This window comes from Balaenoptera borealis (assembly GCF_965194805.1).
Source record: "Balaenoptera borealis genome assembly, chromosome: 9".
Classification (NCBI taxonomy): domain Eukaryota; kingdom Metazoa; phylum Chordata; class Mammalia; order Artiodactyla; family Balaenopteridae; genus Balaenoptera; species Balaenoptera borealis.
In genome coordinates this window covers 48,833,553-48,858,695 of record NC_138873.1, presented here as the reverse complement: position 1 = coordinate 48,858,695, position 25,143 = coordinate 48,833,553, and the positions used below count along the sequence as shown (strand labels likewise).

General features: G+C 34.9%; 1 protein-coding gene across 8 annotated transcripts in view; it reads right to left on the bottom strand.

The window, feature by feature from the left end:
- The window catches only part of REV3L (REV3 like, DNA directed polymerase zeta catalytic subunit), a 190,537-nt gene that overhangs the window by 79,931 nt on the left and 85,463 nt on the right, over nt 1-25,143 (bottom strand). For all 8 annotated transcript variants that reach the window (XR_014248190.1, XM_082404696.1, XM_082404701.1 and 5 more), the window contains 3 exons: nt 15,555-15,674; nt 12,607-12,844; nt 333-475 (listed from right to left, as the gene is read on the bottom strand). Coding sequence is in view for 7 of the 8 variants with exons in the window: in XM_082404696.1 (XP_082260822.1) it covers nt 333-475; nt 12,607-12,844; nt 15,555-15,674 (501 nt within the window). In the remaining variant the exon portion in view is untranslated. The remainder of the gene's footprint in view (nt 1-332; nt 476-12,606; nt 12,845-15,554; nt 15,675-25,143) is intronic.

Genomic DNA, 25,143 nt, shown 5'->3' with positions numbered 1-25,143 from the left:
CCATAAAATAACATGTCCTTGCATTATCACTTCAAATAAGCTGAGCATTTTTCTTATAGTTTCCTATGCTACTTAAATGTTATGATGATAAACTGATTAAAGTTTATAAAGCTCTAAATCAGTGATTAATAAATGCTATACTCTTAGAAATGAGAAAAAATCATATATCTACATTCTCTCAAAAGAAATCATCCTGCAGAAGGACAAAATCTAACAGTATTGTCATAGCCTCACTTAGCCAACTATGCAGAGAGTGTGATTATATTTTTCAAAATCAAATATATTTTCTGCCCCTAAATAATGAAATACTCACAGTAGAGTACTTTACTTACCACTATTTTCATCTGCAGTTCCATCTAACTGAGGTATAGAAAGATTGGCTAGAAGCAAACTGTTATTACTCCATTCCATTTCTTCTTCTGAAGATGAATCATCTTCTTCTGTTGAGCTTCTATGGGTATTTCTGCACAGTGATCTAGAGAATATTAAGATTCACCAGTGAGTATGAGCATTAGAAAAAAGCACGTCCGACTCAATTTGCCTAATTTGATCCTATAATAGTAAAACTGAATAAACAGGATCTGAAAATTATAACTTTAAAAAGAAAAGCAGATTTACTTTGCTTTGGTATCATGCCCTACCAAAAGTTATTGTAAATAGACTTTATAATCCATTTCATGTGAGCTAGAAGACACCATCATTCCTGTATTCATAGCTCCACAATATCCTGGATTACCATATCTAATTATGTTCTTCCTTATATTCTCCCCCTCGGCTTATCATTAGATATACACATAACAGCTTGGGTGAGAACCCGGTAATTTCTAAAAAGGTGGCATCCTAGCATATTTTAAGAAGTCTCCATAAATACACAATCACTACATTATTAATTGGAAAAAATAAACAAAAAGGTAGGCAAGTGGGTATTCAGGTCCAGGCTGAAAGAGAAAATAAAAGGGATCAGAAACAGGAAAGGAAGCAGTACAGGTGTTGAGTCAATCCCAGCAGTGGCTATAAAGTAGGGTTGCTGAGGAATGCAGATGGACTGTGAAACCCAGATGGATACTCTCCTTAAGTTTCATCTCATATTGATTTAAATTTTTCACTAGATCCTAGCTTGATACTTTCCCTTCTATCTGGATGGGCAAACTTACTTTCTATCCATACCTTAATTTTTTCTTTCACTTGTCCTGAAAATTTGAAAATATTGCTTTATTATACATGGAATAGTTTTTCCATTAAGCCTTCCCCAAATCACAATTTGTCCTAAAATCACTCTTAAGAGATGAAAGAGTTATTAGAGGTCACCTAGTCTAGCTTTCTACCCAATGCAAAAATCTTATCTTTAACAGACCCTACAATCTCCACTTTTATATTCTCAGTATAAAGGGCTTGCTGTCTCACAGGGTAATCTTTTCTGTTATTAATGGCTCTAATTGTTAGTAATTTTCTTCCTATATTACACAAAAATCTTTCATTCCTGCCTTTGTCCTGTGTAGCCATATGTAGCAGGTCTATGCCATGTTCCACATGATAACCTTTAAAATATTTGAAGGCATTATCATTTGTTCCATAATTCCTCTTTAATTAGACCAAACATTATCTATTCTTTCTACTGTTCTTTAAAAGTGACAGCGTTAACAAATCCTTCTAGTTTTCTTCCTCTTCTTTCCCTTTCCTTTCCTTTTTCAGTATTCTTAAAATATGGTACTCAGGAGGAATATAATATTAAATGTACAAGTATCAATAGAATTAAATGACTCCTTTTCTAGACAATATACTTCTATTATTCAATCTCTCTTTAACATACATTTATAAAATGTTCAGGATTGTTTTTTCAAGGTTAACCTGGGGGTGGTTTTCACAGAATTGGTCCAGTCAATGAACACACAAGCATTAATTAATCATGGGATCAACCAGGTCTATTATTTTAAACATGTTGGCACCACTGGGAACAAGGAGATGGTGATTTTATAAGAATGTTACATATTTGAATGTGTATCTACTTAATATGGGCATGAAAGTATAAATAGCTAAACCAGGTATAATCTAAGAAACCGTAGAAGAAATGCTAATAATAGGTTGAAGGTAAAAATCAAATGGACAATATCAAAATAAAACAATGAAAGATGAAGAAAAAGAAAAACAAATGGAAGTAAGGAAAATGCATCATGAAATGCCACATGATCAAATAAAAATATCAGTCAACAAATTTAGCTAAAATATTAAAGAAGCAATCCTATTTATTACAGCAAGATTTAAATACATCAGATAAATACTATAATTATTTTACTAATAAAATCCAAAATCTGTCAGAATAATAAATGTTACCCCAGGTACAGCTGGTAGACAATAATTAAATTCACTATTTTGGCAACCATACAACACTACAGATTTATTGTGCTCTTAATAAAGTAAAATTTATGACCTTCCCACAGAAATTGTTAAGCCCAGAATGAATCGTAGGTCTATCTAGTCTATATTTGTGAAGCTGACTGATTGAACATAAAACCTATGACTCTACACTTTATTAGGCATCATCTTTTTAGTTTCAAGATATTTTTGAATCTATATTTTGTCATTCAATGAATTACCAATCTCCAATGTTTCTGACAATCTGAATTCAATCTAGCATGAAACTTGGCACACAGCAGCATTTAAGTGGTTTTTGAATACAAAATCATGCAAGTTCTCTGTGAACCCACCTAATCAGTCACTATTACCATGTATACTCCTTATCCACAAGGATGCTATGTAAGACTTTGTTTAATATCTGGCTGAAATTAAGACTCAATATGATTATTACATTTCTCTAAGTAACCATATTTAAAATGGATATAAAGGCAGTAGAGCACGACTTGCACTCATGAAAGGTCTTGATAGTCTCTGCTTCTCTAAGTGCCCACAAAGTGTTTATTTAATAATCGTAAGTATCACCCCTATTATAGGGGAGCAGAACTAGAAGCAAGCAGACCAGTTAAAAAGTGATTTCATAGTATTCCAGATAAATAATAATGAAGGCTTAAACTAGATAGGCTTAACAACAACTAGAGGTGTAAAGGAGAGCAAATTAAATATGACACTGAAGTTACAAACTTCCAGAAGTTGAAGGCAAAGTGGTGTCATTACAGAAATAAGAACCAGAGACACAAGAACAAAGCCATTTTATACCACTGCCTATTATCATTTAGGATTGCTTATGCTCCAAAAGATGTTGATGTGGTTGAGGCATTTCTGAACAGGATATTTCATTAAAAGATTTATAAAGTTTATACAGAAAAAAATTGACAAAAAAATTTATAGAATAGCTACAAGAAATTGTATGTCTTTCACCCCCCCTTTTTTTTAACAGATTAGGAAATATCAGCAAAAGGCACTTTTATGACACTGTTGAGGGTCAAATCTATCAGGAAATAGAACATTGATTCTGTCTGGCTCGGGTAAAATTAGGTCTTCAAAGGTCAAGGAGCTGAGTCTTTGACCGATTTAACACTGTGACAGCAAAGGGAACCAAGTATGTGAAACTGGGAAGGAAGTATGAAATAATTATTTCACAGGTTTGGAATTTCCTACTCACAGAATAAAAATGGAATTCTTTGTAGGAGCATACTGTGAAAATATAGAAGAGAGGGTTCTGATATATACTCAGATAACAGGAGATGGTATCAGAAATTTTATTTTTTTATATTAGATAATGTTGAGAAACTAGAGCTACATTACATATAAATTTATAATACTATATATGTATATATGTAATACATATGTGCGTAAATATGATATATAGGTTAATCTCATTCATCTTTCAAAAACAGACTTTAGAAGTTTTAGTACTGCCTACACAAGTTTGAAGTAGAGGCACACTCAGTGTTTTAAGCTCAGAGGCCCAGCTTTTTCCACACACAGAGCATACAGCTCAGGGGCAGACTCAAACCAATCAACCTCACAAGAAACTGATTTAGAAAAACACACTGCCAAGGAGAGTGGCCAAGATGGCAGAGTAGAAGGACACTAAGCTCACCTCCTCTCATGAGCATACCAAAATCACAACTAACTGCAGAACAATCATTGATGAAAAAGACAGGAAGCCACCAGAAAAGATCTTCTACAACTAAAGACATAAAGAAGGAACCACAATGAGTTGGGTATGAGTGGCAGACTTGCAGTATAATCAAATTCCATACCCCTTGGGTGGGGGACCCACAAACTGGAGAATAATTATATTAGAGTGAGAGGTTTGAGCACCATGTCAGCTCCCCCAGCCCAGAGGTCTGCAATTGGAAACAGGAGCCACCAGAGCATTTGGTTTTGAAGGCCAGCAGGGCTTGATTGCAGAAACTCTGCAGGATTGGGGGAAATAGAGACTTCAGTCTTAAACAGTGCACACAAAATCTCACACACACTGGGACCAAGAGCAAAAACAGTAATTTGATAGGAGCCTGGGCCAGACCTACCTGCTGGTCTGGGAGGGTCTCCTGGGGAAGCAGGGGGTGGCTGTGGCTCACCCTGGGGACACAGGCACTGGTGGCAGACATATCGGGGAGCATTCATCTGTGTGAACTCTCCTGGAGGTTGACATCTTGGCACCAAGACCTAGGCCCACCCAACAGCCTTTAGGTTCCAGTGCTGGGACGCCTCAGGCCGAACAACAAACTGGGTGGGGACATAGCCCCATCCATCAGCAGACAGGCTGCATAAGGACTTCCTGAGCCCACAGCCACCTCTAGACGAGCTGCTAAACACAGCCCTGCCCACCAGAGGGTCAAGACCCAGCTCCAACCACCAGTGGGCAGGCACTGGCCCTTCCCAACAGGAAGCCTGTACAAGCCTCTAGACCAGCCTCACACACCAGGGGGCAGACACCAGAAGCAAGAACACTTCAAGCAAGACCAAGTCCGCAAATGCAGACTAGACGCTACCCTGGGACCACCTGGACTTGGGCCCTTGAGTGATGAGAGGGGAGTGCACTGCTGGGACGCATACAACATCTCCTACAATGGGCCACTTCTCCAAGGTCGAGAAACATAACTAACCTACCACATACATAAAAATACAAACAGCAATTTAGACAAAATGAGAAGACAGAGGAATATGTTTCACATGAAGGAAAAAGATAAAACCCCAGAAGAAGAACTAAGTGATGTGAAGATAGGCAATCTACCTGAGGAAGAGTTCAGAGTAATGATTGTAAAGATGATCAAAGAACTCAGGAGAAAAATGGATGCAGATAATGAGAAATCAGAAGTTTTTAAAAAAGAATTAGAAAATATAAAGAACAATCAAACAGAACTGAAGAATATAATAAATGAAAAGAAAAAAACAAAAGAAGGAATCAACAGTGGACTAAATGAGGAAGAAAAATGGATCACTGAACTGGAAGACAAAGTACTGGAAATCACTGCTGCTGAACAGAAAAAAGAAAAAAGAAGAAAAAAAAAAGACATGAGGACAGTTTAAGAGACCTCTAGGACAACATCAAGAGTGCTAACTTCTGCATTACAAGGGTCCAGAAGGAGAAGACAGAGAGCAAGAGCATGAGAAAATATTTGAAGAGATAATAGCTGAAAACTTCCCTAACTTGGGAAAGTCACCCAAGTCCAGGAAGCAAAGACAGTCCCATAGAGGATTAACCTAAGAAGGAACACACTGAGATACACAGAAATCAAATTGACAAAAATTAAAGATAAAGAGAGAATATTAAAAACAACAAGGGAAAAGCAACAAATAACATACAAGGGTATTCCCATAAGGCTATCAGCTGATTTTTCAGCAGAAACTCTGCAGGCCAGATGGAGTGGCACAATATACTTAAACGTGATGAAAGAGAAAAACCTACACCCAAGAATACTCTACCCAGCAAAGTTCCTTGATTTGATGGAGAAATCAAAAGCTTTATAGACAAGCAAAAGCCAGAAGAACTCAGCACCACCAAACCAGCTTTACAACAAATGCTAAAGGAACTTCTCTAGGCAGAAAAGGCCACAACTGGAAAAAAGAAAATGACAAAATGGAAAAGCTCACTGGTAATGGCAAACATACAATAAAGGTAGGAAATCATCCATACACAAAGCTAGTAGGGAGTTTAAAAGACAAAAGTAGTAAAATCATCTGTATCCACAATAAGCAGTTAAGATATACATAAAACAATTATATGTAAAATATAATATCAAAAATAGTAATCACGACAGGAGGAGAGTACAAATAGAATGTATCTAAAATGCATTTGAAATTAAGAGCTCAGCAACTCAAAATAAGCACGTATGTATATAGACTGCTATACAAAAACCTCATGGTAACCCCAAAACAAAAAATCTATAATATATACACAAAAAAGAAAAAGGAATCCAAACGTAACACTAAAGACAGTCATCAAATCACAGGAGAACAAAAGAAAGAGGAAAAAAAGACCTACAAAAACAAATCCAAAACAATTAACAAAATGGCAATAAGAACATATATCAATGAATACCTTAAATGAAAACAGACTAAATGCTCTAACCAAAAGACACAGACTGACAGAATGGATACAAAAACAGGACCTGTATATATGATGCCTACAAGAGACTCACTTCAGATCCAGAGACACATACAGACTGAAAGTGAGGGTATGGAAAAAGGTATTCCACACAAATGGAAATCAAAAGAAAGCCAGAGTCGCAAGACTTACATCAGACAAAATAGACTTTAAAATAAAGATGTTATAAGAGACAAAGAAGGACACTACATAATGATCAAAGGATCAATCCAAGAAGACACAACAATTGCAAATATATATATGCACCCAACATAAGAGCACCTCAAAATGTTAACAGGCATAAAAGGAGAAATTGACAGTAACAGAATAATAGTGGGGGACTTTAACACCCCACTTTCATCAATGGACAGATCATCCAGACAGAAAACCAGTAAGGAAACACAGGCCTTAAATGACATATTAGACCAGATGGACTAAATTGATATATATAGGGCACTCCATCCAAAAGCAACAGAATACACATTCTTCTCAAGTGCACAGAGAACATTTTCAAGGATATATCACATACTGGGCCACAAAGCAAGCCTCAGTAAATCTGAGAAAACTGAAATCATATCAAGCATCTTTCCCAACCACAACACTATGAGGCTAGAAATCAACTACAAGAAAAAAACTGCAAAAACCACAAACATACAGAGGCTAAACAATATGTTACTAAACAACTAATGAATCACTGAATAAGTCAAAGAGGAAATCTAAAAATATCTAGAGTCAAATGAAAATACTACGATCCAAAACATATGGGATGCAGCAAAAGCAGTTCTAAGAGGGAAGTTTATAACAATAACGATACAAGCTTACCCCAGGAAACAAGAAAAATCTCAAATAAACAACCTAATCTTACACCTAAAGTAACTAGAGAAAGAACAAACAAAACCCAAAGTTAGTAGAGGGAAAGAAATCATAAAGATCAGAGCAGAAATAAAGGAAATAGAGACTAAAAAAAAAAATACAAAAGATCAATGAAACTAAGAAGCTGGTTCTCTGAAAAGATAAACAAAATCGATAAACCTTTAGCCAGATTCATCAAGAGAAAAAGGGACAGGGCCCAAATCAATAAAATCAGAAATGAAAAAGGAGAAGGTACAACTGACACCAAAGAAATACAAAGGATCATAAGAGACTACTACAAGGAACTACACGCCAATAAAATGGACAACTTAAAAGAAATGGAAGGACTTCCCTGGTGGTCCAGTGGCTGGGACTCCACGCTCCCAATGCAGGGGGCCCAGGTTCAATCCCTGGTCATGGAACTAGATCCCGCATGCTGCAACTAAGACCTGACGCAGCAAAATAAATAAATAAATATTAAAAAAGAAAAAAAAAAGAAATGGAAATAGAAAATATGAGCAGACCAATTACCAGTATTGAAATTGAGTCAGTAATTTAAAAACTCCCAAGAAACAAAAGTCCAGGACCAGATGGCTTCACTGGTGAATTCTACCTAACATTTAGAGAAGAGTTAACACCTACCCTTCTGAAACTACTCCAAAAAACTGCAGAGGAAGGAATGCTTTCACACTCGTTCTATGAGGCCACCATCACCCTGATACAAAAACCAGACAAAGATATCACATAAAAAGAAAATTACAGGCCAATATTACTGATGAACATAGGTGCAAAAATCCTCAATAAAATACTTGCAAGCTGACTCCAACAATACATTAAATACCATACACCATGATCAAGTGGGATTTACCCCAGGGATGCAAGGAATTTTCAATACATGCAAATCAATCAATGTAATACAACACATCAACCAACTGAAGAATAAAAATCATATGATCATCTCAATAGATGCAGAAAAAGCTTTTGATAAAATTCAACATCCATTTATGATAAAAACTCTCCAGAAAGTTGGCATAGAGGGAACACATCTCAACAAAATAAAGGCCATATATTACAAACCCACACCTAACATCATACTAAATGGTTAAAAGCTGAAAGCATTTCCTCTAAGATCAGGAACAAGACTAGGATACTCACTCTTGCCACTTGTATTCAACATAGTTTTGGAAGTCCCAGCCACAGCAATCAGAGAAAAAAAAATAAAAGGGATTCAAATTGGAAAGAAGTAAAACTGTCACTGTTTGCAGATGACATGATGCTATACATAGAAAATGCAAAAGACGCCACCAAAAAACTACTAGAGCTCAACAATGAATTTGGTAAAGTTGCAGGATACAAAATTAATACCAGAAATCTGTTGCATTTCTATACGCTTACAATGAAAGATCAGAAAGAGAGGACTTCCCTGGTGGCGCAGTGGTTAAGAATCCGCCTGCCAATGCAGGGGACACGGGTTTGATCCCTGGGCTGGGAAGATCCCACATGCTGCGGAGCAACTAAGCCCATGCACCACAACTACTGAGCCTGTGCTCTAGAGCCCGTGAGCCACAACTACTGAAGCCCGCATGCCTAGAGTCTGCATAACAAGAGAAGCCACCGCAATGAGAAGCCTGCACAATGCAACAAAGAGTAGCCCCCACTTGCCACAACTAGAGAAAGCCCACTCACAGCAAAAAAGACCCAAAAATAAATAAATAAAATAAATAAATTTATATTAAAAAAAAAAGATCAGGAAGAGAAATTAAAGAAACAACTCCATTTACCATCACAGCAAAAAGAATAAAATACCTAGGAATAAACCTACCTAAGGAGGCAAAAGACCTATACTCCAAAAACTATGATGCTGATGAAGAAATTGAAGATGACACAAACAGCTGGAAAAATACACTGTGTTCTTGGATTGACAGAATCAATGTTGTTAAAAATGACCATACTACCCAAAGCAATCTACAGATTCAATACAATCCCTACCAAATTACCAGTAACATTTTTCACAGAACTGGAACAAAAAATTTTAAAATTTGTACGGAAACACAAAGGACCCCAAATAACCAAACAATCTTGAGAAGGAAGAACAGAGCTGGAGGAATCAGGCTCCCTGACTTCAGAGTATACTACAAAACTACAGTAATCAAAACAGTATGGTACTGGCACAAAAACACACACACAGATCAATGGAACTGGACAGAAAGTCCAGAAATAAACTCATGCACTTAAGGTCAATTAATCTACAACACAGGAGGCAAGAATATACAACAGAGAAAAGACAGTCTCTTCAACAAGTGGTGCTGGGAAAACTGGACAGCTACATGCAAAAGAATGAAATTAGGACATTCTCTACACCATTTACAAAAATAAACTCAAAATGGATCAAAGACCTGAATGTGAGACTGGATACTATAAAACTCCTAGAGGAAAACATAGACAGAACAGTCTTTGACATAAATTGCAGCAACATTTTTTTGGATCCATCTCCTAGATTAATGGAAATAAAATCAAAAATAAACAAATGGGACCTAACTAAACTTAAAAGCTTTTGCACAGCAAAGGAAAACACAAACAAAATGAAAAGACAACCTATGGAATGGGAGAAAATATTTGCAAATGATGTGACCAACAAGGGCTTAATTTCCAAAATATACAAACAGCTCATGCAGCTTAATATAAAAAAAAAAAACCAAGGCTTCCCTGGTGGTGCAGTGGGTTAAGAATCCGCCGGCCAATGCAGGGGACACAGGTTTGAGCCCTGGTCCAGGAATATCCCACATGCCATGGAGCAACTAAGCCCACGCCACAACTACTGAGCCTGCACTCTAGAGCCCGCGAGCCACAACTACTGAGCCTGCACTCAAGAGCCCACGAGCCACAACTACTGAAGCCTGCGCGCCTAGAGCCCATGTTCTGCAACAAGAAAAGCCACCGTAATGAGAAGCCTATGCACCACAACAAACAGTAGCCCTCACTCACCGCAACTACAGAAAGCCCACAGGCAGCAACGAAGACCCAACGCAGCCATAAATAAATAAATTTAAAATAAAATAAAAGGAATAAACACTTTAAAAGAAATTTTAAAAAAACAAACAATCCAATCAAACAACTGGCAGAAGACCTAAACAGACATTTCTCCAAAGAAGACATACAGATGGCCAACAGGCACATGAAAAGATGCTCAATATCACTAATTGTTAGAGAAATCCAAATTGAAACTACAATGAGGTATCACTTCACAGCAGTCAGAACTTCCATCATTAAAAAGTCTACAAATAACAAATGCTGAAGAGGGTGTGGAGAAAAAGGAACCCTCCTACACTGTTGGTGGGAATGCAGATTGGTGCAGCCACTATGGAGAACAGTATGGAGGTGGTTTAAAATGCTAAAAATAGAGCTACTATATGATTATGCAATCCCACTCCTGGACATATATCTGGAGAAAACTCTACTTCAAAAAGATACATGCACCCCGATGTTCACAGCAGCACTATTCAGAATAGCCAAGACATGGAAGCCACCTAAGTGTCAATCGACAGATGAATCGAGAAAGAAGATGTGGGATATATATATATATATATATATATATATATATATATGGATATATATACACACACACACGTGTGTATATATATATATGAATATTACTCAGCCATAAAAAAGAATGAAATAATGCCATTTGCAGCAGCATGGATGGACCAAGAGCTTATCATATTAAGGGAACTAAGTCAGACAGAGGAAGACAAATATCATATAATATCACTTACATGTGGAATCTAAAATATGATACAAATGGGGACTTCCCTGGTGGTCCAGTGGGTAAGACGCCACACTCCAAATGCAGGGGGCCCGGGTTTGATCCCTGGTCAGGGAGCTAGATCCCGCATGCCGTAACTAAGAAGTCTGCATGCCACAACTAAGACCCTGCATGCCGCAACTAAAGATCCTGCATGCCACAACAAAGATCCTGTGTGCCGCAACTAAGACTCAGCACAGCCAAAATAAATAAATAAATATTTTAAAAAATATGATACGAATGAATTTATTTACAAAGCAGAAAGACTCACAGACACAGAAAACAAACTTATGGTTACCAAAGGGGACAGTGGGGGGGAGGGGAGATAAATTAGGAATTTGGGATTAACATATACATACTACTTTATGTAAAACAGATAAACAATAAGGGCCTACTGTATAGCACAGGGAACTATATTCAATATCTTGTAATAATCTATAATGGAAAAGAATCTGAAAAAGAATATATATATAAAAAACCAAATCACTTTGCTATACACCTGAAACTAACACAACATTGTAAATTAACTATACTTTAAAAAAAAGTTTAAAATGTAAAAAGAAGGGAAAAAAAAAAGAACAAAAAGAAAACCACACTGCCATCTTACTCATTTTCTTTGAGAAATGGAACAGAGTATCAGTGACTGCTTCTGACATTCATTCATTCATTAATATTTAACTCCTTCGATCTAATCAGACATAGAAGCCATTCCTTGTCTTCAAGCTGACTCTATATTTGTTGCTCCAACCCATAAGAGTTTAACTCTCAAAGGGCATTCTTTTTTCCTCAAGTTCTGAGATAAGGAGGCACTTCTATTTTGCCCCATTTATGACCCACATATTACTACTGTATATACAGACAGATGATTTCTAAGTTAGGTTTATGAGGAGAGCACAAATTGGAGCAAGGTAGTCAAAAGACACAAACTTTGTTATAAGACAAATAAGTACTAGGGATATAATGTACAACACGGTGACGATAGTTACCACTGCTGTATAATACATATGTACATATATGCTGTATGTATGATATATATGAAAGTTCTCATTACAAGGAGACAAAAAATTTCCCCCATTTCTTTTTATTGTAATTATATGAGATGATGGATGTTAACTAAATCTGTTGTGGTAATCATTTCATAATATATTGTAAATCAAACCTTTACGCTGTACATCGAAAATTCATACAGTGGTGTATATCAATTATATCTTGTTAATAATGGAAAAAAATAAAGTTAGGTTTAATCTTTTTAAATGTACCAAAATTTTATTTTGCTTGGAATATAAAGTTTACACACTATTTAAAAGAGATTTCAAAGAAGTCAATTTAGTTTATTAGGTATTTTTTATTATGAATAATAGTAAGAAATAATTTCTGATTAAAGAACAATGATAATGACCAAAGGAAGTTATTAAAGCAACTGAAATAACTAAAAAGTTACCTCTTTTTGGCACAATGTTCTTCAATATTGCTGTCCCATCTCTGAGACATTACTAAACTAAGCTCCATTTCTTCTTTTTCAATCTGTGGTTCATTTTCTTCATCATCACTATTTTGAGGATTTTTACTGTTTCCAAAGGAACGACATGATGATGGCATCCTATTTCTTCCCCCCTGATATCCGTCATTTTCCAAACCAGCAAGAAGATGTACCAGAGCCTCATCAGGACTACTGTCCACTATAAAACAAGTGAAGCATCACCAACAAACAACTTAAATTTTCTGAATAATTCAATAATTCAGATCAATTATATATAAAACAACAACAAGAATCACAGATGCTGGCACATGCTGAAAGGATACAGCTGGTACAAAGATTTATGTATTGATGCAGTTCTTCCATTAAAGTGTAATCTTTGGACCACCTGCATTAGAAATGATTTTGTGTCCTTAAAAAGAAAATTCCCAGACACCATCTCACACCTAATGAATTAGAATTTCTGAGGTAGGGCCCAGGAATTTGCATGTTAACAAGCTGCCCAATCTCTTACTGCACAAGCAAGGTTGAGGAGCACTAAACCAAATATAATCACAACTGATCAAACTAAGTATAAAATATATAATAAATATATGAATTAATGCTAAGAAAGTGCCTTAAAAATGATAATGTGAACAACTTATCCCTCTCTTAAGCTGTATTTAGCTCACAGGACAGTCAAAACCTGTAGTTGAAAAACACGAGAGAGTTTTAAAAGTGATTAATAACATTACTTAAAAACCTTGAAGACCACCACTGAAATATCACCATCATATGCAGTAGGGTTGCTAACATCAAAGACAGATAATAACAAGTGTTGACAAGGATGAGAAGAAATTGGAGCCCTCAAACACTGCTGGTCGAATTGTACAATGGTGCAGTTGTTTTCGGGAAAAAAAGTTTGGCAGTTCCTCAAAATGTTAAACACAGCGTTACCAAATAAGGCAGTAATTCCATTCCTAGGTAGGTATGTATCCAAGAGAAGTGAAAACATATGTCCACACGAAAACCTATACATGAATAATCATAGCAGCATTACCCCAATGGCCAAAAAAGTGGAATCAACACAAATATCCATCAACAGAAAGATGGAAAAATGAAATATGGTATATATCCATATGATGCAACAATATTCAATAGTAAAAAGGAATGCAATACTGATATATACCTCAACATGAATGAATCTTGAAAACATTATGCTAAGTGAAATACAGAAACAAAAGGTTATATGATTCTGTTTATATGAAATGCCCAAAATAAGTAAATCCAGCAAAAGAGAAAATAGATTAGAGGTTGCCAGAGGCTGAGAGGAGGGAAAAATGGGAAGTGACTACAAATGGGTATTGGGTTTCTTTTTAGGGTGATAAAAATGTCCTGGAATTAGATAGTGGAAATGGTTGCATAAATACCTGAAATGCTAAAAACCACTGAACTGTACATGTTAGAAGGTGAGTTTTACAATATGTGAATTATATCCCAATAAAAGCTATTATTTTTTTTAAAAAGATCATAAAGATGGAGGTTTGTTCTAATCTAGTACACAACCTTTTTCTCTGTAAAATGAGATCATAGATTCCCCATTTACTAAACAATTAAGTTCCAGGTTTTCTTTGTTGACATGAAAGAAACTGGTTCAATCATGCTACCAACTGTAAGGCTACCAACTGTAAGGCAAAATTGAAGATATTTGCTTATAAGAGCCATTTTGGCAAAAATCCATTTCTTAAACCTAGCATTGCAGTTAATTTTTCCTGCCTCATACTTTAAAAATGGTTAATATTGGCAAATAATGTATAGATACTTGACTCTCAGATCTCTAACACTGAGACTGCATTCTTTGTAACCTTATGCAAGGTGGAATTATATCAGCTGGTGATACATTATATTTGCCTAATATAATGAAATAAGGATATGTCTCTCTTTTTCAATTTCTTTGTTTTTTTATAACTAAAATATAATTTAGGTATATACATATTTATTTACTCAGAGAAATAAAACATTTTAGATTATAAACTTCAAATTAATTTTTAAATGTGGTCTTTGGATCATTTCTTTCTACGTATGTCATGTCATTCATTTAAAAAAGAAAAGAGCTACCTACCTCCATAGAAAATGTTCTTGAAATATGACTGTGTACAATAATTTTGGTACTGTCCCTAGTCATTCAATTAATCTTCCACTCAAATGAAAATGTAAATAACAGAGAGAGGACACTGTAGAGAGGTAGGATAACATTTGATGCTATACCTCATTTGATACAGTAAGAATGGAAAAACAGAAAGTGAGCAAGAAACATAAAATCACTATACCAAGCAAAGCAAGAGGCATGAAGTTCAATGATATCTCACTTTTTGCAAAGAAAATTTAAATAAATTTCTGAAAAATGCCAGTAATTTAGACTAAATTATTGAAATGATATCTAGCAAATGGTTTATCATATTAATGAAAATGCATTTATGGAGATGCAAAGATACTCAGAAATAACTGTCATGTTCTACATGCTAGTCAAAAATTAACAGCTCGAAAGGAATTGTCCAGGGAAGTTCCTGATACTTACCAAGAAAGAATCAATTATAGTATTTTATTAATGTTCTTAACTTTGGAGAATTTTAATTCAAAATAAGCATATTTCCCCTTAAAGCAATATGGTTCTCTTCCAAACAAAGTCAAGTTAAAAAAAAAAAAAAAAAAAAAGAATTATTTTCTTTCACAACTATTTTTCAGAAAAAGCTGTGCAGAAAACAAAAAGGAAGCTACTACATCTTATAATTCAAGATTTCATTTTTATACTGAGCAAGAATTTATCAAACATGCAATATTAACCTCTTCAAATCAAAGAAAAAAATACTGCCTGACATACGCACTTTTGTTGATATAAGACACTGAAAATTTATGGCACAATTGTTACTTACAGAAAGCTGGTGACTCACTCAGTCTTTGGGTCAAAGGCTGAAAAGTCTGACTGTTTTCCATGAGGTTCAAAATTGCTTCTTCATTAATAACAGCTTCCTCCACTTTGTGTCTAATATGACCTTAAGAGTACAAAGAATACAAAAACATTAAAGTAAATGACCTAAATCTGAAAGTTATTGTTTAGAATTTGTGTAAATTAGGAAACATTACAATGTAAACCTATTTAAAATTTTGAAGTGTTACTGACGTATGTTAAATAAAAACATAATAAAACTTAATGAAAGCCACAGGAATATCTAACCAGTCACACAGAGTAATTAAAAAAACATAAACAAAAAACCCTAATGATGAAAAATCTGAAAGAGAAATTATGGAAACACTCCCATTTACCATTGCAACAAAAAGAATAAAATACCTAGGAATAAACCTACCTAGGGAGACAAAAGACCTGTATGCAGAAAACTATAAGACACTGATGAAAGAAATTAAAGATGATACCAACAGATGGAGAGATATACCATGTTCTTGGATTGGAAGAATCAACATTGTGAAAATGAGTATACTACCCAAAGCAATCTACAGATTCAATGCAATCCCTATCAAATTACCAATGGCATTTTTTACGGAGCTAGAACAAATCATCTTAAAATTTGTATGGAGTCACAAAAGACCCCGAATAGCCAAAGCAGTCTTGAGGGAAAAAAATGGAGCTGGAGGAATCAGACTCCCTGACTTCAGACTATACTACAAAGCTAGAGTAATCAAGACAGTATGGTACTGGCTCAAAAACAGAAACATAGATCAATGGAACAAGATAGAAAGCCCAGAGATTAACCCACGCACCTATGGTCAACTAATCTATGACAAAGGAGGCAAAGATATACAATGGAGAAAAGACAGTCTCTTCAATAAGTGGTGCTGGGAAAACTGGACAGCTACATGTGAAAGAATGAAATTAGAATACTCCCTAACACCATACACAAAAATAAACTCAAAATGGATTAGAGACCTAAATATAAGACTGGACACTATAAAACTCTTAGAGGAAAACATAGGAAGAACACTCTTTGACATAAATCACAGCAAGATCTTTTTTGATCCACCTCCTAGAGTAATGGAAATAAAAACGAAAATAAACAAATGGGACCTAATGAAACTTCAAAGCTTTTGCACAGCAAAGGAAACCACAAACAAGACAAAAAGACAACCCTCAGAATGGGAGAAAATATTTGCAAACGAATCAACGGACAAAGGATTAATCTCCAAAATATATAAACAGCTCATTCAGCTCAATATTAAAGAAACAAACACCCCAATCCAAAAATGGGCAGAAGACCTAAATAGACATTTCTCCAAAGAAGACATACAGATGGCCACAAAGCACATGAAAAGATGCTCAACATCACTAATTATTAGAGAAATGCAAATCAAAACTACAATGAGGTATCGCCTCACTCCTGTTAGAATGGGCATCATCAGAAAATCTACAAACAACAAATGCTGGAGAGGGTGTGGAGAAAAGGGAACCCTCTTGCACTGTTGGTGGGAATGTAAATTGATACAGCCACTATGGAGAACAATATGGAGGTTCCTTAAAAAACTAAAAATAGAATTACCATATGACCCAGCAATCCCACTACTGGGCATATACCCAGAGAAAACCGTAATTCAAAAAGACACATGCACCCCAATGTTCATTGCAGCACTATTTACAATAGCCAGGTCATGGAAGCAACCTAAATGCCCATCAACAGACGAATGGATAAAGAAGTTGTGGTACATATATACAATGGAATATTACTCAGCCATAAAAAGGAACGAAATTGAGTCATTTGTTGAGAAGTGGATGGATCTAGAGACTGTCATACAGAGTGAAGTAAGTCAGAAAGAGAAAAACAAATATCGTATATTAATGCATGTATGTGGAACCTAGAAAAATGGTACAGATGAGCCGGTTTGCAGGGCAGAAGTTGAGACACAGATGTAGAGAATGGACATATGGACACCAAGGGGGGAAAGCTGCGGTGGGGTGGGGATGGTGGTGTGCTGAATTGGGCGACTGGGATTGACATGTATACACTGATGTGTATAAAATTGATGCCTAATAAGAACCTGCAGTATAAAAAAACAAACAAAACAACTAATACTAAACTTTCATTGGGTTATTAGTATGGAAATATGTTAATATAAATGTTTCAGACATTACATGAAATTTCTAAAAATCTTATATTTGTATTTGTATGGAAATATGTATGGAAATATGTTAATATAAATGTTTCAGACATTACATGAAATTTCTAAAAATCTTATATGTTCTGGTATAATGTTATAAGTAATAATCCTAGTTATTACTTTAAAATGTATATCTCAGAAATAACTAATTTTCTTGTCAACTGCATTATTATGAACTTTCATCAAATCTTTAGCAGTGGTCATTTTTAAGTCTTTTGTCATTTACAGACAGTTCTGGGTGTACTCTGATGCTTTTGCAAATATGTTCCTATAAAAGGCTTTCATCTTCAAGAAATTCATGGAAAAGACCCTGACAAGTACAGGTTTCTAGTAACTGACTGTACTGCTGAACTGAATGAATAAGCATTTTCAGAACTCTAATGAAAAACTGATGAACTCATAAAAGTGCTAACAAAAGATCAAGATGAAAAAAAAAAAATTAATTACATGGGACTGAGTGAACTGATGAGGATGAGTATAATTTTTGTGACTTTCTGTCTGAATTAAGAAAAAAAAAATCCCACAAGGACTCAGAGGCAAAGAATATACAAATCAATTTTCACTGCAAAGTAAAGGAGCTGTTACAGTGGAGGATTACTGGACTAAATGTCAATATTATGACATAGTATGAGTGTGTTTCATGTTTGGTAATTGCAATCATTGTTGCTTTTGTTGTGGTCATCCATGTACAATGCTTGCTGTCAGTCTATTTATCTCTTGTAAAAATAAAATACAGTGTGTGTGTGTGAAAAATAAAAAAACAAAAACAAAAACAAAAACAAACAAACAAAAAAAACCCTGAAACTGTGAATCACTAAATATTTACAATCTCTTTAGCCTCTAAATCCTACCTGGTATGTACAGACAGTTATATTACTCTGATAAAAATCAATGTACATTAAAATTTGTAAAACGAGTTCTTAGAGGGAAGTTCATAGTGATACAGGCCTTCTTTAAGAAAAAAGAAAAAGCTCAAATAAACAATCTAACACATCACCTAGAAGAATTAGAAAAAGAAGAACAAACAAAACCTAAAGTCAGCAGAAGGAAGGAGATAATAAAGATCAGAGAGGAAATAAATAAAATAGAGATTTAAAAAAATAGAAAAAAATCAATAAAACCAAGAGCTGATTCTTTGAAAGCGTAAACAAAATTGACAAACCTCTGGCCAGGCTTACCAAGAAAAAAGAGAGAGGACCCAAATAAACAAAATAAGAAATCAAAGAGGAGAAATCACAACTGATACTGCAGAAATACAAAAAACCATAAAACAATACTATGAACAATTACACAACCTAGAAGAAATGGACAACTTTCTAGGAACATACAGCCCTCCAAAACTGAAACAAGAAGAAATAGATAACTTGAACAGATCATCTGATCACTAGAAGTGAAACAGAATCTGTAATAAAAGAAAACTCCCTGCAAACAAAAGTCCAGAACCAGATGTTTCACAGGTGAATTCTACCAAACGCACAAAGAAGAACTTATACCGATCCTTCTCAAACTCTTCCAAAAGACTGAAGAGGAAGGAATACTCCCAAAGACATTCTATGAAGCCACCATCACCCTGATACCAAAACTAGACAAAGACACTACCCAAAAAAGAAAATTACAGGCCAATATCTTTGATGAATATAGATGCAAAAATTCTCAATAAAATATTAGCAAACTGCATCCAACAACACGTAAAAAAGATCATACACCATGACCAAGTTGGATTCATCCCAGGGTCAAAAGGATGGTTCAACATATGCAAATCAATCAATGTGATACACCACATCAACAAAAGAAAAGACAAAAACCACATAATCATCTCAATAGATGCAGAAAAAGTATCTGATAAAATTCAACATCCATTCATGATAAAAACCCTTACAAAAGTGAGTATAGAGGGAACATACCTCAACATAACACAAGCTATTTATGACAAACCCACAGCCAATATAATACTCAATGATGAAAAGCTGAAAGACTTCCTGCTAAAATCTGGAACAAGACAAGGATGCCCACTCTCAACATTTCTCTTCAACATAGTATTAGAAGCCCTAGCATCAGCAATCATACAAGAAAAAGAAATAAAAGGTATTCAAATTGGTAGGGAAGAGGTAAAACTGTCATTATATGCAGATGACATGATAGTATATATAGAAAACCCTAAAGACTCCACACAAAAACTACTAGAACTGATAAATGAATACAAGGTAGCAGGATACAAGATTAACATATAGAAATTGGTTGCATTTCTTTACACTAAATGAAATACCAGAAAGGGAATGTAAACAAACAATCCCCTTTAAAATCACATCAAAAAAAATTAAAATACTTAGGAATAAACCTCACCAAGGAGGTAAAAGACTTATATGCTGAGAACTATTGATACAAAACATTAATAAAGGAAACTGAAGATGACTCAAAGAAATGTAAAGATATCCCATGCTCCTGGATTGGAAAAATTAATATTGTTAAAATGGCTATACTACCCAAAGCAATATACAGATTTAAGGCAATACCCATCAAAATACCCATGACATTTTTCACAGAACTAGAATAAATATTCCTAAAATTTATATGGAATCATAAGAGACCCAGAATTGTCTAAACAATCCTGAGGAAAAAGAACAAAGCAGGAGGCATAACCCTTCCAGACTTCTGACAATACTACAAAATTACAGTAATCAAAACAGCATAGTATTGGCACAAAAACAGACATATAGATCAATGGAACAGAATAGAGAGCCCAGAAATAAACCCACACATGTACTGACAATTACTCTTCAACAAAGGAGGCAAGAATATACAATGGGGAAAAAAGTCTCTTCAGCAAGTGGTGTTGGGAAAGTTGGACAGCTGCATGTAAATCAATGAAACTAGAACACACCCTCATACCATGCACAAAAATAAAACTCAAAATGGCCTAAAGACTTAAATATAAGACAAGACATCATAAAACTCCTAGAAGAGAACATAGGTAAAACATTCTCTGACATAAACTGTACCAGTGTTTTCTTAGGACAGCCTCCCAAGGCAACAGAAATAAAAACAAAAATAAACAAATGGGTCCTAATCAAATCTATAAGCTTTTGCACAGCAAAGGAAACTGTAAACAAACCCACAGAATGGGAGAAAATATTTGCAAATCATGTGACTGACAAGGGCTTAATTTCCAAAATATACAAACAGCTCCTACAATTCAATAACAAAAAAGCAAACATCCCAATTGAAAAATGGGCAGAAGACCTAAACAGACATTTCTCCAAAGAATACATATAGATGGCCATTAGGCACATGAAAGATGCTCATCATTGCTAATTATTAGAGAAATGCAAATCAAAACTACAATGAGGTATAACCTCACACCAGTGAGAATGGCCATCATTAAAAAGACTACAAATAACAAATGCTGGAGAGGGTGCATAGAAAAGGGAACCCTCCTACACTGTTGGTGGGAATGTAAATTGGTACAGCCACTATAGAAAACAGTATGAAGGTCCTCAAAAAACTAAAAACAGAGTTGCCCTATGATCCAGCAATGCCATTCTTGGGCATATACCCAGACAAAACTATAATTCAAAAAGATACATGCACCCCTATGTCCATAGAAGCACTATTCACAACAGACAAGACATGGAAACAACCTAAATGTCCACTGATAGATGAATGGATAAAGAAGATGTGGTATATTTATACAATGGAATATTACTCAGCCATTAGAAAGAATGAAATAAGGCCATTTTCAGCAACATGGATGGACGTAGAGATTATCATACTGAGCAAAGTAAGTCAGAAAGAGAAAGACAAATACCATATGTTATCATTTCTATGTGGAATCTAAAATATGACACAAATGAACTTCTCTACGAAACAGAAACAGACTCACAGAGACTTGTGGTTGCCAAAGGGGAGGGGAGTAGAGAGGGGAAGGATTGAGAGTTTGGGATTAGCAAATGCTAACTATTATATATAGGATAGATAAACAACAAGGTCCAACTATATGGCACAAGGAACTATATTCAATATCCTGTAATAAACCATAATGGAAAAGAATATGAAAAAGAATATATACATATATGTATAACGGAGTCACTTTGCTGTACAGCAGAAATTATTGTACACAACAGTGAATTAACGATACTTCAAAAAAATTTTTTTAAAATATAAAAATTTCACCACTTACAAAAAATAAAATAAAATTTATAAAATGAACAGAAAAGACAAGTTGTCCAATTTGAATAATAAAATTCTCTATAGTTTAAAAATTTCAAATAATTCATTTTACATTAACTTTATATTTCTCAATATCTTTTAATTCATGATTTTAAAATGTAAGTCTTTTGCCATGTGATTTTTATAGAAGGTCTAATGTACAGAGGGATTAAATAATTTTTAGAAGATAAAATGAATCTCATAATCTAATCAAAGGGAGAGGGAGAATAAAAAGCACATAATAGTAGGGAAAAAAAAGACTATATAGGACTTCCCTGGTGGCACAGTGGTGAAGAATCTGCCTGCCAATGCAGAGGACATGGGTTTGAGCCCTGGTCTGGGAAGATGCCACATGCCGTGGAGCAACTAAGCCCATGCGCCACAACTACTGAGCTGTGCTCTAGAGCCCACAAGCCAGAACTACTGAGCCCATGTGCCACAACTACTGAAGCCCGCGCACCTAGAGCCCGTGCTCCACAATAAGAGAAGCCACGGCAATGAGAAACCCGCGCACCGCAACGAAGAGTAGCCCCCGCTCAACACAACTAGAGAAAGCCTGCATGCAGCAACAAAGACCCAATGCAGCTAAAAATAAATTAATTAATTAAAAAAAAAAACCAATAATCTTAAAAAAAAGACTATATAGCAAAATATGGCAAGCAGTTATAAGAAAGCTAATTGGAAACAGTTCTATTTTTCTGCTTCTGATATTCAGACTTAAAACTAAGTGTTTTTCAACAGTTTTTAAAAGAGAGTTAAAAGCTTCAGGAAGAAATATTTTTAACACATCCTAGAAATATTTTAACACACATAGCTAGCCTAATAGTGTTTAGTCAAAATGAAAGAACAAACAAAAAAAAACCACAGAAAATAGGTCATCCCAAAACAACAAAAAAAAGAGATCAGTGAAAACAAAAGCTGGTTCTCAAACTAATAACAAAATAGACAAGACTGGTAAGAATGATCACAACAAAATAGAGAGAAGGCATAAACAATGTTAGAAATACAAGCGGAGGGCTTCCCTGGTGGCGCAGTGGTTGAGAATCTGCCTGCCAATGCAGGGGACATGGGTTCGAGCCCTGGTCTGGGAAGATCCCACATGCCGCGGAGCAACTGGGCCCGTGAGCCACAACTACTGAGCCTGCGCGTCTGGAGCCTGTGCTCCGCAACAAGAGAGGCCGCGATAGTGAGAGGCCCGCGCACCGCGATGAAGAGTGGCCCCCGCTTGCCGCAACTGGAGAAAGCCCTCACACAGAAACGAAGACCCAACACAGCCAAAAATAAATAAATAAGTAAATAAAAAATTAAAAAAAAAACACATTAGAATAAAAAAAAAACACATTTGGTAAAATTTAATATCCATTCATGATTTTAAAAAACCCAAACTTCTTAACAAGCAAGAAATAGAAGAGATAATAAACTGATTAAAGTTTATCTACCAATATCCTGTAGTAAATTTCATACTTAATGATGAAATATAAAAGCATTCACTTTAAAGCCAAGAAAAATGTTTTTTTCATATCTACTTAATATTACTGTTAAGTTCTTAAGCACTGCATTAAAACATTAAAAAAGAAAAAGTATAAGGATGGGAAGGGAAGTAATACAATTATTATTTTCTGACGATGACTCTATCCACAGAAAATCCAATCAAAAAGACATAAACTATTAGCACTAAGCACTTATAAAAGTTGCTGGATATAAGACTGACACACAAGGTCAGTGAAGTTCCTAATACCAGATGATGTTAATTTTTGAAAGATAAAACTGCAACATTTATAAGGCACCTGGAGTATATCTAATAAAAGATATAAAATAATTTTACCAGAAAAATTGCAGAACTTTATTGAAAGACATGAAAGAAGACTAAATAAACTGAGAAATATATCATGTGCATAAATGAGCTAATTTGGTATATAGAAAGACTTAAAATGTTTCTAAATTGGTCTATAAATTCAATAAATTTCCAATAAAATCTCAACAGGGTTCTTCCCAGAAACAAAACAATCTGATCTTAAAATTAACATGGGAAAACTTTTTTTAAAGATCAAGAGTAAATACGACAATTTTGTAGATGGCTAGCGGGAAGCTGCTGCATAGCACAGGGAGATCATCTTGGTGCTTTGTGACGACCTAGCGGGGTGGGATAGGGAGGGTGGGAGGGAGGCTTAAGAGGGAGGGGTTATGGGGATGTATGTATACATATAACTGATTCACTTTGTTGTACAGCAGAAACTAACACAACATGGTAAAGCAATTAGACTCCAATAAAGATGTATTAAAAAAAAGAGTAAATAAGATAATTTTGAAGCTAAATAGGGCAGATCTGCTCCTGATATATATCATTACTTACAAAGCAACAGTAATTACAACAGTATGATATTAACATGGGAGAACAAAACCGAGGTTGGGAAATTCAGTGGAAAAAAAACTTTTCAATAAATATGTTGGAACCACTAGCTCTTTATATCTAGAAAAATAAATAACAATAAGATCCTTACTATATACACAAGTAAAATGTCAGATGAATTGAAGACCTATATGTGAAAATCCAATCTGTAAGCACACATAAACCTTAAGGATGAAAACTTTCATTACATCCGGATAGGGAAGGAATTGTAAACCAGGTTCAAAAACCAAACAGTAAAGGAAAACAATTGTTAAATTTAAGGTTAAAATTGAAGACACGTAAAACACTTTTAAAAAAAAGGGACGAAAATTGAAAAAAAAAGCTAACAAAAATTTTGTGGAGACTTTAAAGTGTAATTCTACATGAGGAGAAAATATCTCTACAATAAATATAACTGAGAAAGGCTTGATATCCAGAAAATATGAGGAATTCCTACAAATTAGTAAGAAAAAGAGTACAGATCCAATAGAAAATGAGCAAAAAACATGAATAAGCAATTCTCAGATAAAGAGATCCAAATGCTCAAACTTATTAGTAATCAGGAAATGCAGATTAAACTAAGGAGATTTAGATTTCAAAGAATGAGAATGGCAAAAAATTTTTACATCTTACACTATGAAATATTGTTGAGGATGTAGGGAAGTATAAGCTCTAACACATCGTGGGAATATAAACTTAGGTACATTCTATAGAGCAACTTTGAAATACTGGCTTTACTACCAAATGTGATAGTTTTATTG